The sequence below is a fragment of the Lactuca saligna genome, chromosome 9 (assembly GCF_052625555.1).
Source record: "Lactuca saligna cultivar CGN05327 chromosome 9, ASM5262555v1, whole genome shotgun sequence".
Taxonomy (NCBI): Eukaryota; Viridiplantae; Streptophyta; class Magnoliopsida; order Asterales; family Asteraceae; genus Lactuca; species Lactuca saligna.
The window spans coordinates 24754718-24768703 of record NC_136425.1 but is presented as its reverse complement, the minus strand read 5'-3'; the positions used below and the strand labels follow the sequence as shown (position 1 = coordinate 24768703).

Here is a 13986-nt window from a genome sequence, read left to right as displayed (position 1 = left end):
TTCTTGACTAAGTATTATGTTGGTAATGATAGCTCAGGGAGTCAAGAGATCAGTAGTTCGTGGATCTACCAACTAGCAGCGAGAGGTTATTTGTGGGATTATGTAGTCAGCTTGTAAGGTGGGTTTTCTCCAGTAGGAGCGGGTCGAAGGCACCAATGTCGGCCCGCAGTGGCGTAGCCAGAATTTTATTTCATGGTAGGCCAAAAATTTTACAATGTATGAATGAGATATGGGATCTAAAGTTTTGAATTTAGGTAAGCCAAATAATTTAAAAAGTATGAGCCAAATATAGGATCTGAAGTTTTGAATGAGATGAATTAATTCCATTTATTTAACAAAAATATTATATATATATATAATTTGAACATTTGTGAGGTGGGCCAAGGCCCACCTTTGCCTCTATGTGGCTACGCCACTGTCGGCCCGTTTATTTATGTTAGCGTATGCCGAACTTAGGTTCGATGTCGGGGTTAGCCTGACTTAGTTTGTATGTTCCGGACTTCGATCCGATGTCGGGTCAAGCCCAAGGAATGTTTAGCTTATATGATATGTGTTATAGGTTCCAGGCTTTAGTCCGAGCTGGGGCAAGCCCCAGGAAGGTCTAAGGTTTCTGGACTTCAGTCCGATGAATGCATGTTTAGTTATACTTATTGTCTTTGTGATACTTGTATGTGCCTGGTAGGGAGGTGAGTGTGGACGGGGTCCCGTATCTCATCACTATCTGAGTGTGGACGGGGTTCCATATCTCACCATTAGCATAGTAGGGGTGGGGCTCGTGATAGGCGAGGCCTTCGTATTAGAATATATATAGTGTTGTGTATGATTCTTTATGTACTAGCATGATCTTGATTATGTGGTTGTATGTGTATAGCAGGTGGGGCCCAGAGATAGGCAGGGCCTAGTAGAAACATATTTGTATATCGAGCGAGGCTTGATGTCGGATTCGTCTGATGTCGGGCGGGACCCGATGTAGCGGGCTAGGCCCATTGTATGTTGTTATGTGCTTGTGTTTATGGTATGTGGTAGTTTAGGGAGATTCACTAAGCTTCGTGCTTACAGTTTTCAGTTTTGGTTTCAGGTACTTCCGCTAGCAAGGGGAAGAGCTCGGGATGACTTCATGACACACACCACAATTTTTTAGCCTGGGATGATTTACTATGATATTCGGATATATGATTTTTGATACAGTGATTGATATGATGTTTTGAGATATTTTCACTTATGTTTTTATGAGATGGTTTAGAATACTATGGTTTTATTTATGGTTTAAAACAAAATTTTTGGACTGTATTTTTGGGGTTACATTGTTACAGTTAGAGTAGGGGTTAACGTCGGAATTACGATAGGTCAAGAGCCTATAGACCTAACTTATGACGATGAAATGGCAAGTATGTTGTAAGTCTAGATAGTAGATACACATATTATTAGTGGATCGACGAAAAGTTGTGAGCCAATTGGTGGATGGGTGAAAGGTAGTGAGCCATTGCTTGTATGCATGTATATGTATTGTGATATATGATATTTTGGGGAACTCACCAAGTTTCGTGCTTACCCGGTTGAATATAAATGTTTTTTAGGTACTTCATTGATTCGTATGAAGGGCAAGTTCCGACTGTACAAACACACATTCACAACATGTTATCGCATAATTATACTATGATATATTTAAATAAATAAAAGTAAAAAATTTGGGTTGAATATCGGGACGTTACACATTTCCACCTGGACGTTTATGGGGAAGGGTTTCGAATGTGGGGAAAGGGTGTCGTATGTGGCTAAGGGTTTCGTACGGTGAAAGGGATAATGACAGACGATGACCTGGATGGACTTATAGGTAATCGGACCATTCGGTTAATTAGTCAAAATTATAATAAACTGAAAACATAGTGACTTAATTATAACAAAAAAGAAAAAACAATATCAAAATCGAAAAAGAAGTTAGTAACTTTTGTGTCATTTACCCTTGGACAAATGTCATATTAGCCCATCGAACTTGTTGTGTTTGTTTTAAAAGGTCACCAAACTTTTTTTTTGTACATTAAAGGAATGAACTCTCGTTTTCCTGTTTTAAAATATCCTTATGTGACTTGATACCGGGTAAAGCTATAAAATGTGTGACTTGACCACTGTTTGACCATCAACTGCACCTCTACCTCCATTAAAGTATACTCACTATATCTACCCTTCTTGATCAGGTCAACTGGTTATTTTCATTTTTAGATCAATCGAACGGAAAAACTTGGTGATTGATTATTGATTTGTATGTATATGACTTTGTACATTGAAAAACAAGAACAAATCAAAGAAGACGAAGGGGGAAAAAGATAGAGAGAAATTATCTCTGAGGATTCTGATAATTGCCACTTGTTGTTCTTCACATAATTAACTGTTGAAACAGTCCCATCCATTTACCTGCAACATTTGACAGTCTCAAGACAGCGATCCCTCCTCGTGATTGATTAAGAGCCACCGACCCACCGATTCCCTAATTTCGTTCGTATTCCTTCCTTCCCTGATCTGCCTTCTCTTCCCCGTTTCCCTCTGCCTTTACTCGTTGACCCACCAACGCCGATGTCACCCCTCGTAGTTGTTTCTCTTCCCTCGATTAGTGAGTACCAATGACGAAGAGCAAACTAAAAAAAGGGTCATCGCAGGTCGACTACCCCCTGACGAAATTGCCATCACCAGGCCAAGAACCACCACCATCGTCTCCTTATTTCTTCAAATTGGACGAACCCCGGGGTAACTTCTCCGACCCACCCACAATCGATGCCCATCGAAGCTGCTTCGATGACGTTATGTTCCTTTTCTCGTTCCCAATTAGTTGAAGGGGGAAGAAAATGATGCCCCTTCCTTAGCTGGAGTCGTTTGATGATACAGGGCTTCGACCTAAAAAGAAAATAAACGTCTTTTGATTTTGACCAAGTCAAAGGTCAAAGCAAAAAATCAAACTTTCATTTTAAAACATGTTATAATAGGTTAAGTGACTTTTTTAACAGGTTGAACGAGAGTTAACTCCCTTAATGTACCAAAAAAAGTTGGGTGACATTTTAAAATAAACACGACAAGTTCGATGGGCTAATATGACATTTGCCCTTTACCCTTATATCACTAATTAAAAGTTTAAAACATATAAATACTAACACATATAACTCATTGATACTACGGTTTCATAATTCATTTTAAAAATCATTTGTGGTATAAGTGGATAAAATATGAAACTTTTTTGTAAGAGCTCATTAAACCCATTTAGATTTCATTTGAACTTTAAGTTATACTTTTTTGGCTATTTATGATAATATAATTAATATCATTAAACCTCGTTCCACTCGAGGACTAGAATATCATCTCTAATAAATGATTTTTTTTGCCACTTGTCACACTCTCATTTAATTTGTCAAATGTTATTTTGTAGTTATTTTGAATTAATTTTTTACATGTCATTTTATAATTTTTTATTTTATTAAATTTCACATGATATTTTAATGTAACAATTATAATAATTGTAGTAATAAATAGATATCAATTTCATTAATAAATTTACCTTTTAATTCCAAAAATCCAAAAATTAAAGCTCATTAGTTTTTTTTATTTATTTAAATTTACAAGATAAAAAACATTTCCCTTATAGTAATTTATTATTATTATTTTTTTAATTTTCTTATAAATTCAAAGCTCTCAAATGTTTTGATATTTATATATTTTTTTAATTAACTCATGTAATACATATGTCTCATAACTAGATTTTATTATATGATACTTAATATAAGTTTTTATCTTAAGAGCTTTGTATTTGCAGGTTTTACATTTTTTACAAGTTTAACGTCTTTATTAATCTATGCAATCAAATAGTTTTGGTATGAATTTATGAAACTTTTTTGTATGAGCTCATTAAACCCATTTAGATTTCATTTGAAATTTAAGTTATACTTATTTTGCTATTTATGATAATATAATTAATATCATTAAACTTCGTTCCGTTTGAAGACTAGAATATGATGTAATATAATACATTTTGAAACATGATTGTATAATTCATATCAAAACTATTTGGTTGCATAGATTAATGAAGACGTTAAACTTATATAAAATTTAAAACCTGTAAATATAAAGTTGTATAAGATAAAAACTTGTATTAAGTATCATATAATAAAAATTAGTTGTAAGATTCATGTATTACATGAATTAATTAAAATATCAAAATATTTGAGAATTTTGAATTTATAAGAAAAAAAAATAATGAACTATTATAGGGGAAACGTTTTTTATCTTATAAATTTAAACAAATAATTTAAATAAGTAAAAAGAAACTAATGAGTTTTAATTATAGAAATTTTAAAATTAAAAAATAAATTCATTAATGAAATTGATATTTATTTATTACTACATATATTACAATTATTATATGAAATTTAATAAAATAGAAAACTTATAAAATGATATGTAAAAAAAAACTTAATTCAAAATAATCATAAAATAATATTTAACAAATTAAATGAAAATACAACAAGTGAAATGAAAAAAAAAACCCTTCATTTTAGAAATGATTAAATATTTGTGTATTTTGAAACAAATTATTAAATATTTATCGACGATACATGACTCTTATCGATTATTTTATCATAGAAATAAATTTTCAAGTAATCTCGTATTTAGAAATTTTAATATATTTAGAATAAAACATGGTCTATTACAACAAAATAAAAATTACCTTACTAAAAAAAAAGACAAAGATGCTTTATATAGGGAAATGTTTTGTGTAAAGGGAATACAGAAGAAAGCAGGTGTGTTAAAATGAGAAAAAAACGTGAAAAACTATAAACCTGAATCATTTTGAACTTCTGCTGCACCACTCCCTCGTCCTCTCTCCCCCAATTTCCAAACCAGAAGGTAATTTCATGATTCTTAATTCTTAATTCTAATCATCTTACACCTACGTTTTTGATAATTTATGCTTTGGCGATGTAAAAAATGGATCTAATATTTTTCTAAATTATTTCCATGTTTTCGTTTCATTTCTGTCCTTGATAGCACTATTAAACCCTAGTTTCTTCGTCTTTCTCCCTCAGATCTTCGTTCCTTCTTCTCAATTTTGTATCTCTAATTCTAGATTATTAGTTCTCAATTATCTGTTTCTGCATGCGCTCTCTGATCTCTGTTTGTCTAGGGTTTTAAAATGATTTGAAGCTTTCTTTTAATGTGTGTTAAATCCGGAGATCGACAGAAACCTAGATGTTATTTATGCTTTGTATCCGAGTCCATTTGAATGTTTCTGTACGATAGTTACTTCTGCAAGTTGTCGTTCAAGTCTGCATTTTACTCGTTTCAGATTTTTGGTTGATTGAAAATTTTGTGATCTTGGTTGCTCTAATGGAATGAATTTGCAATGCACGTTTTTCTTTCAGGTAATGATAGCTGTGGCTCTCTCTCTTTGTGAAAATTTGAGTTTTTAAATCTCTGTGATTTCCATGGAACAAGCTTTCGGAGCCGATTCTGATTCTGTTCCTGTTCCTGCGGACAAGACTAAGATTTTGATTGTCAAGCCATTAAGATGTCTTGTCCCCATTTTCCCATCACCACAAGACCCTTCTGCACCACCCTCATCTCAGTATGCATCCGTCCCTCCAACGGGCCCCTTTCCACCTGGTGCTGCACCCTTCTTCCCCTTTTTTGCCTCAAACGTATCTCAAAAGCAAAGCAATGAACCGCAACCACCTCATCCTAGGCCTTACACCATCCCATCACCAGTTCCTTTAAATTCCTTTAGAACACCAGGTTCAGATGTTAAAAATGGTGACATAGGGACATCAAAAAAGAGCATCAGGAGTCGCATGTATGTAGATGAGGATGGATATAGTCAGAGTGATGGTTATGATAACAGCTTTGGCAAGGATATGGAAACTGGCAGTGAAGTTGATGACAAAAGAAGAGTAACCCGTAAAAAGGTCAAGAGTACAATTGCTGTGTCTAATTCTGACATTGACATTGACTCCTTTGTTACTCATCTGTTGGAATCTTTCAATCTGTTGGATGTTGATAGCTTTCGTCAATGCGACAGTGACAAGGAGTTAGCTGATCGTGTGCTAATGGTATATAATCTACTCAGGAGAAAAATCACACAGCTTGATGACACAAAAGAAGGCATGACAGGGTCAGCAAAACGTCCAGATTTAAGGGCAGGTACTATCTGTATGAGTAAAGGGGCTCGTGCTAATATCAAGAAAAGGGTCGGACCTGTACCTGGTGTTGAAATTGGTGACATTTTCTTTTTTCGTTTTGAAATGTGTTTGGTGGGATTGCATGCTCCAAGTATGGCAGGGATAGATTACATGAGTGTTAAATTCTCTGGAGCTGAAGAGCCTGTAGCTGTGAGTATAGTCTCTGCAGGAGGATATGAAGATGAAGGGGATGATGGTGATGTGTTGATATACAGTGGGCAAGGTGGGGTCTCGAGTAGAGGTAAACCACAAAGCGATCAACTTCTAATAAGGGGTAACCTTGCTCTTGAAAAAAGCTTACACAGGGGTAATGAGGTACGAGTTATTCGTGGTCTTAAAGATTATCAACATACAACTGGGAAAGTTTATGTCTATGATGGACTATACAGAATACACGAATCTTGGATTGAAAAAGGGAAATCCGGTTGCAATGTTTTTAAGTACAAATTGGTTCGAATTGCAGGACAACCTTCAGCATTCACATTATGGAAATCAATTCAACAATGGAAAGATGTTGGAAATGGTGGTGGTATTACAAGGACTGGTGTCATTCTCCCTGACCTTACTTCTGGTGCTGAAAAAGTACCTGTTTCTCTTGTAAACGATGTGGATAACGAAAAGGGCCCCGCTTATTTCACGTATTCACGCAGCCTCAAGTACAGAAATCCCTTCCCTTCAACCCAATCTTTAAGCTGCAGCTGCACGAATGGATGCCAACCTGGCTATAACTGCCCTTGTATCGAAAAGAATGGAGGGTATATACCTTACACTCCTCTTGGTGTTCTTTTGAGTCACAACACATTGATTCATGAGTGTGGGAGTTCTTGTAGATGCCCTCCTAACTGCAGGAACCGAATTTCACAAGCGGGTTTGAAGCTCCGTTTGGAGGTGTTCAAAACAAGGGATAGAGGTTGGGGGCTTAGGTCGTGGGACCCAATTCGTTCAGGGGCTTTTATATGTGAATATGCAGGGGTAGTGATTGAAGAAAATGGAATCGATTATGATGATAATTACGTTTTCGATGCAACTCGTTCTTTTGATGCTGTGGAAACTAGCCCTAGGGATGAAGCTGCAAAGTTTCCATATCCTTTGGTTATTAGTGCAAAAAATGAGGGGAATGTGGGAAGGTTTATGAACCATAGCTGCTCGCCTAATGTGTATTGGCAACCTGTTATTCGTGAAAATCAATATGAATCGTATTTTCATGTTGGGTTTTATGCGATAAAGCATATTCCTCCTATGCAGGAGTTGACATTTAACTATGGAATTGTACAGGCTGATAAAGGTGGGCCCCGTAGGAAAAATTGTTTGTGTGGGTCGGCGAGGTGCAAAGGGACTTTTTGCTAGTGGTCTACATAAAGTTTACATGGATTTTGCATACCAAATGGCGCCCTTCTGTAAAAGGTAACCTATCTATCATTTTATGGTTTTTGTTCTATTATCTAGCCCCACATATCTATCATGGTCATGGGAGAAACTTCAATAGGGAGATGTTAATAATGTTACGACTGAAAGGTGTTGATGTAACTAATGATTTTGTGATTTGTTTATTTGCAGAAGAAGTTGTAGTTTGTAGGTTGGGAAATGAAATGAAGTGGATTTTGCTTAGGTGGCGCCCAAAATTCTTATTAAGCATTAGGACCAGATGAGGATGGCGCCCAAAATATTTATGTTTGGCAATGGCAATGGCAATGTAGTAATTTAGTAGTATATGAATATCAAGTTGTGTGTTGGGATTGGGTATGTGTAGGCTTCTTGTTATGAAATTATTAGGTGACTTTTAGATTGTCAATCTACTTGTTCTTATTTTTGATAATGTTCCATTATGCAATGTAGATTGTGCTTCTCGAAATGAGTGGTTCTTTGTTATGGTGTTTTCATTAGGGTTGGGGTGTGGAAGAAGATTAGCTTCATTTTTAAGCAAAACATGATATGACATGCTGTGTTGTCTCTGAGTTGATTTGGACTGAAACTAGGACCAAGACTAAATATAAGGCACGCTCTAGATCTTATGAATAGGCCCTTTTTATTATCATCATCGAAAATAGTCATAAAAGCTTGTTTAGTTATGTATCATCAAGTCATATTCATTGGTACAAAAGCAACCTTAAGGGATTTCCAACCCACAACACCAACAAACGGAGTAATGAATAGATTACTCTAAAAATATAGTAAGGTTGGGGATTAATCATACAAAAAATGGAAAATTTGTTTTATGGTTGGAGATGGTTTAGGTTGTCATTCTTTAAGCAAAGATGAAACCATCTCTTTCAAATTGAATGGAGTTATGTAATGCAAGAATTGATTATTAGAGCACCCACAACGATCTTCTTTCAAGTCACTGCAAAAAAAATGCATACTACGCATCATATTACAGTTTACAACTGTTGTGTGGGCTATTTAATATAAAAATCATTAAAAAAAAGTAACGTGATTACATATTATTAAATGCGGGGCATTATTTCTTTGCAAGGCTTGCAAATATAGCAAGATTTAACTTCAGGTGGCATCAAATGTAATACAGGTGGTGCTAGTATTTGTACTATTCCCATAAGATCAATTAAATCAATTGTGATTCCATCAAATCCGTTGATTACTTATTGTCCTCCTTGATTTGATTTTCTTTTTCAATTATTATTATTATTATTAGATTTTATGATTATCATCATCACTAAAGTACATTTGATTTTAATTATAGCTTTTTTATTTTCTCTTTTTTTTTTTTTTTTTTGCGGGGCTATTTTTATCAAAAGATTTTTACTTTTTTATTTTTTTAACGCTTATACTTAAAATTAGTCAAAACTTTTCAAACATGGCTTGCTAAAAGTAATATATTTCAGATATAAAAATGAGAAAATTTGACAAATAAGCTGTTTAAGTAAAGTGGCTAGATATATAATATTTAATTATTTGAGTGAATTAAATTTTATCTACTATCACTTCTTGATGACAATGACATATATTTTGTTTAATTTAAATTTTAAACCAATAACTGGAACAACACATTTGTTTCAAGACCTTCAATGATCAACTCATTCTTTGATTGGAAACAATTATGACTCGATGCTTACATTCCAGTAATGCCACATGCAATGATTGTAATATTCCAGGAGTTATTCTATCCTATCAGTTATAGTAATAAATTTATATTTTAGTAATTTATTTATTTATCTTTGTAGTAATGTCTTTCAAATAATAAAAATGACAAAAATAATAACAATAATAATTAGCCATGAGCATGGTTCCAAAACCCCCCAAACGCGGGCTGAACCAGTCACAAGAGAAAGAAAGAACCGGGAACCGAACATTGTAGACCAACCGCTGCCCATTTTTTTAAAATTTACCTACAGACTTTCTTATAAATACCACAACACAATTCCTTATATTTTACACAAATTTTCTCTCATTTTATTCACAAAATTACACTTGATCTTTCAAAAAAAAATGGTTCCCAAAATGATGAATTGGTCAGAAAAGGAAGAAGATTACTTAACACTAGCATGAGTGTCTGTTTCGGAAGACTTAGATAGTTGAACATCTAGTGAGGTTTGGGTAAAAGTTGTAAATGTTTTCCATGATTTAATGGGTTATCGAAGTTGTAATCTTGATGCAATATGTTCGAAGTTTCGCGATACGAAGGTAAAATGTCGAGAGTTCGACGAAGTTTATAAGTTTGTTATAAAAAACGTACATAAAGACAATATCGATCCGGTTGCTATGGTCATGCATCAATATGAAACATTAACCACAGACCGTTTAAACACCTCAAAGTTTGGCTAAAATTTAAGGATTTCCCAAAATGGAATAATTAAAAAAATAGAATTTAGAAATTAGTTTAAGTTGTTTGTGCTTGCATTTTTATGTTTTTTTTTTTCTATTTTATTTTAGTTGTTTTTTTTTTTAAAAATTATGTAATGTTTTTTAATCGAATAAAAAATGAGTTTAAAAAATATGTTTTTATTTTATTTTCATTTTTATATATTTTTAAATTTAATTTAATTAAAAAAAATAAGATAGAATGATGTGGTATCGTATGGTAGGTATCTCATGGTTTAGTGGTAAAGATGTGGTGATGATACAGTATACATCATTGTTATAATTATGGATGAATATAATATATGATTTTATTATTATTATTATTATTATTATTATTATTATTATTATTATAGTTATGATTAGTATAACGAGTGGTCTTATTATTATTATTATTATTTTGTTGCTCTGGCCACAAATTTTATCCAGATTACCATACACCAGTTTTATGATTAACTCTTGCAAAATCACTATTAAAATTGCGTCAGACCTTAGGTTTCATTTGAAAGAGAGAAACAAATGACGTAATTTGATGGGAAGAAGAAGATCTCGGGTTTCTCATCTTTGTAGTTTAGAGATCTTATTATACTCATCCAATTACGGGTAAAGTTTTCTCTGTAGTTTAAGAGGTTTATGATGATTGTTGATAACCTGATCAGTTGAGAATAGCGGATCTGGTCACAATTTGGATCACGAAATGACCACTAACCATCGGCGCACGAAGAATGGTATAGTTTTAATGAAAGCTCAGCCAACCAGTTTTTTAGGTTCGGTAAGAATATGGAAACCGCCTGTGACGCTGATCACGAAAAAAAGGGAATGTGGGAAGGTTTGTGAACCATAGTTGCTCCCTAATGGCAACAGATTGTTTGTGAATATCAACATGATGCTTATTTTCATGGTGGGTTTTATGTTATTAAGCATATTCCTCCAATGCAAGAGTTAGACTTTTGATTATGGAATAGTTTGGACCAGTAAAGGTGGGCCCTATGGGAAAAAGTGTTTGTGCAATATTTCATGAATGAAGCACATGAATTGAGTTTGTGATGGCAAGTAACACATAGCAAAATGATTTGGTAATACAATGAATATATATATAAAAAAAGGTTAATGGGATACCAGCACCAAGGTTTTAAAGTAAAGACTCGAGCCTTGAAGCGTCTCCTCTCTGCCTCACGAGGCGAAGCCTAGGCATAAACATCTAGGCAGAATAAAATAATAATAATAATAATAATAATAATAATAATAATAATAATAGATTATTAATCATAAAAAAACATACTAATATCCAAACTCAAACATAAGGTCTTAATGTCATCGTCCTAAGTAAACAACGAGAGGAGTGATCAGTAGCTTTGATTTCTAACACAAATGTGCTCAATAGCTTTGGATTTTAACCCAAAAGTAGAGAACAACTTCGATTTCAAACCACAAAGTGAAGAAAAGCTTCGATTTTGTTAACAGAAGGGAAAGAAGAAAGGAGAAAGAAGGAATCCTAAATAGTGTTTGTGAAGAAATTAGGTCAAATAAAGATATCATGTGGTTTCTAATGTTATATATGGTCAAAAAGTCAAAAAAAAAAAAGGAAAAAAACGATAAAAAAAAACATATGATTATAAAACAATGCCTCATCCGATTCGTTTTGAATTGTCCCGCCTTCTCTCCGCCTCACTAGATTGATGCGTACGCTCCATTCTAACCCATAGAGGCACCGCCTTAAACTCGATTTATGAATGCCTCGCCTCAAGGCGCGCATCGAGGCATGCGCCTCAATGGATTTTTAAAACCTTGACTAGCACTTTTAAGTTGAGACATAATATCTAGGGTCAATTGGTTAAATGCAACATTTAGCAACGTAATTTCATTTTTTTTTTTATTATAGCATCTTATTTTAATATCTTCCCTTTTTTGTTTATTATAGCATCAAAATGCCATAGTGAGCACTATGCTCGCTATTGATAACACCGGACGAGATAATGATGATGATAGGTCTCTCTCTCTCTCTCTCTCTCTCTCTCTCTCTCTCTCTCTCTCTCTTAATATTTATGTTTGTGAATGACAATGTAGTAGTTTAGGTTTGACTTGCGAAAATGTAGGTTTTACTTGCAAAAAAGCAAAGTAAAAAATATTTTTTGAATTTTTTTGTTGTAAAATCTCCAAAGACAATTTGCATATAAAAAGAGCTTTATATTGTAGTTTTGGTGTGTGAAAATGCAAAAAGAAAAAAAAAACACACAGAAATTTGTAGATCTTACGTACCAAAATTTTAATTTATCTGGTTTGACCTGTGCAAATATATAAAATAAAACATTTTTTGAATAGTAAGAATCTTCAAATATTATTTTCATATCAAAAAAGAGTTTTACACTGTTGTTTTGACCCATGAAAATATAAAATAGTTTTGCATATTTGATCTCTTAAAATTTTAATTTCTCAGCAGAAATTAAAAGAAAAATGAACTTTCTTTCTTTCTGGTAACAATCTTTTAGACCAATTACCCATCAAAAAAGTTTTATTTTGTAGTTTTAACCTTTTAAAATGCAATAATAATAATAATAATAATAATAATAATAATAATAATAATATATAGAAATTTTCATGTGAAATTCTCTACAAAATACGAAAATCATAGTATTTTAGTCCAAAAACATTATTTATTAAGTTTTCATCCAAACACATTATTTATTGGTTTTTGTCTAAATTCAAAAAAAAATCAATTACAAAAAAGAAATTGAACTTTTTTTGTGGTAACAATCTTTAAGGCTATTTCTACGGGAAACAGTTTTATATTGTAGTTTTGGCCTTTAAAAATTGAAAATACGAAAGTAAATGAATAATATATACAACATTGTATGTGAAATTGTATGTGACATGTGAAATTCTCTATAAACTTTGAAAATCATAGGAATTTAATCGAAATATATTTTTTATTAATTTTTTGTTTTATGAATCTTCAAAAGTCATTGCTCAAGATAGAATTTTAAATGGTATAAAAATGCATTTTTTTTAAAAAAAAATTTAGTGTTTTTACCCGTGTTTTGAAAACCGGACCGGGCTGTCGGTTTAACCAGAACCAATCCCGGATCGGATCCAATTCTTAAAGGCCAAAAACCGTTGGACATGTGAATCAGTAAAAACCGGTAAAAATCGAGAGTTTTAAAAAATATTTGTTCTTTTTTTATTTTTTTATAAAATTAAAATTAATTATTATGTAATTATGACATTATCAGATATTTTTGATCCGATTTTTTAGACTGGTCTAGACTAGTTAAACCACCAAACCAGTAAGACAGCCAATTCGGTCTCCAGTCAGGTTTTCAAAATCTTGGTTTTCACCTAATTTTCGTTTAGTGTTTTTTCAGTCTATTAAGCGATTCCTCACTTTCCATCGATAAGATTTATGACTACTTTTGAAACAAAATTATTTTATTTTTATAAATCTTGGAAAAACCTTATTATAATTAACCCGATTTTCGTAGAAAAAGACAAAATATGCTAATCTGATTACTGGTTTTTAAGAAATAGTAAAAATTAGGTAAATGTCCAAAATTCCAAAATAAATCTTGGAAAAACCCATTCAAACCCTCTTGGAATTAAAATCGAAATAGCCTCAAACCAAGAACCGAGAATCACACAAACATACACGCACATGTGCACACAAACACACACAGTTTGACCGATTCCAATGTTTCATTATCCGCATACCCAGTTTTCGCATGATAACCATGTGTTCATGTTCTTCAGTGTGGTTTACTTGATTTTTTTGGAAGGGCAAACTAATATAATCGTAAACCACTCCTAATTCAATCTATGTTTCCGATGAGACTTGAACCATGATCCTCAATGATTTTCTTGAAGTATTTTAGTTAGGTTAAACAGGTCACTTATGGCAAAGTAAAAAATAAATAAGGCCACTTAGGCTAAATGGTGAAATTCTGACATATCTTTCATCTAT

At 33.0% G+C, this 13986-nt stretch overlaps 1 protein-coding gene across 1 annotated transcript; it reads left to right on the top strand.

Annotated features, from left to right (window-relative positions):
• Positions 1 to 4777: 4777 nt before the first annotated feature.
• LOC145014927 (histone-lysine N-methyltransferase, H3 lysine-9 specific SUVH1-like) lies at positions 4778 to 8070 on the top strand. The gene is made up of 3 exons (XM_078973372.1): positions 4778 to 4890; positions 5406 to 7622; positions 7776 to 8070. Exon 2 carries the CDS (start codon positions 5469 to 5471, stop codon positions 7563 to 7565), a length of 2097 nt encoding a protein of 698 aa, XP_078829498.1. The 5' UTR covers positions 4778 to 4890; positions 5406 to 5468; the 3' UTR covers positions 7566 to 7622; positions 7776 to 8070.
• The last annotated feature ends 5916 nt before the right edge of the window (positions 8071 to 13986 follow it).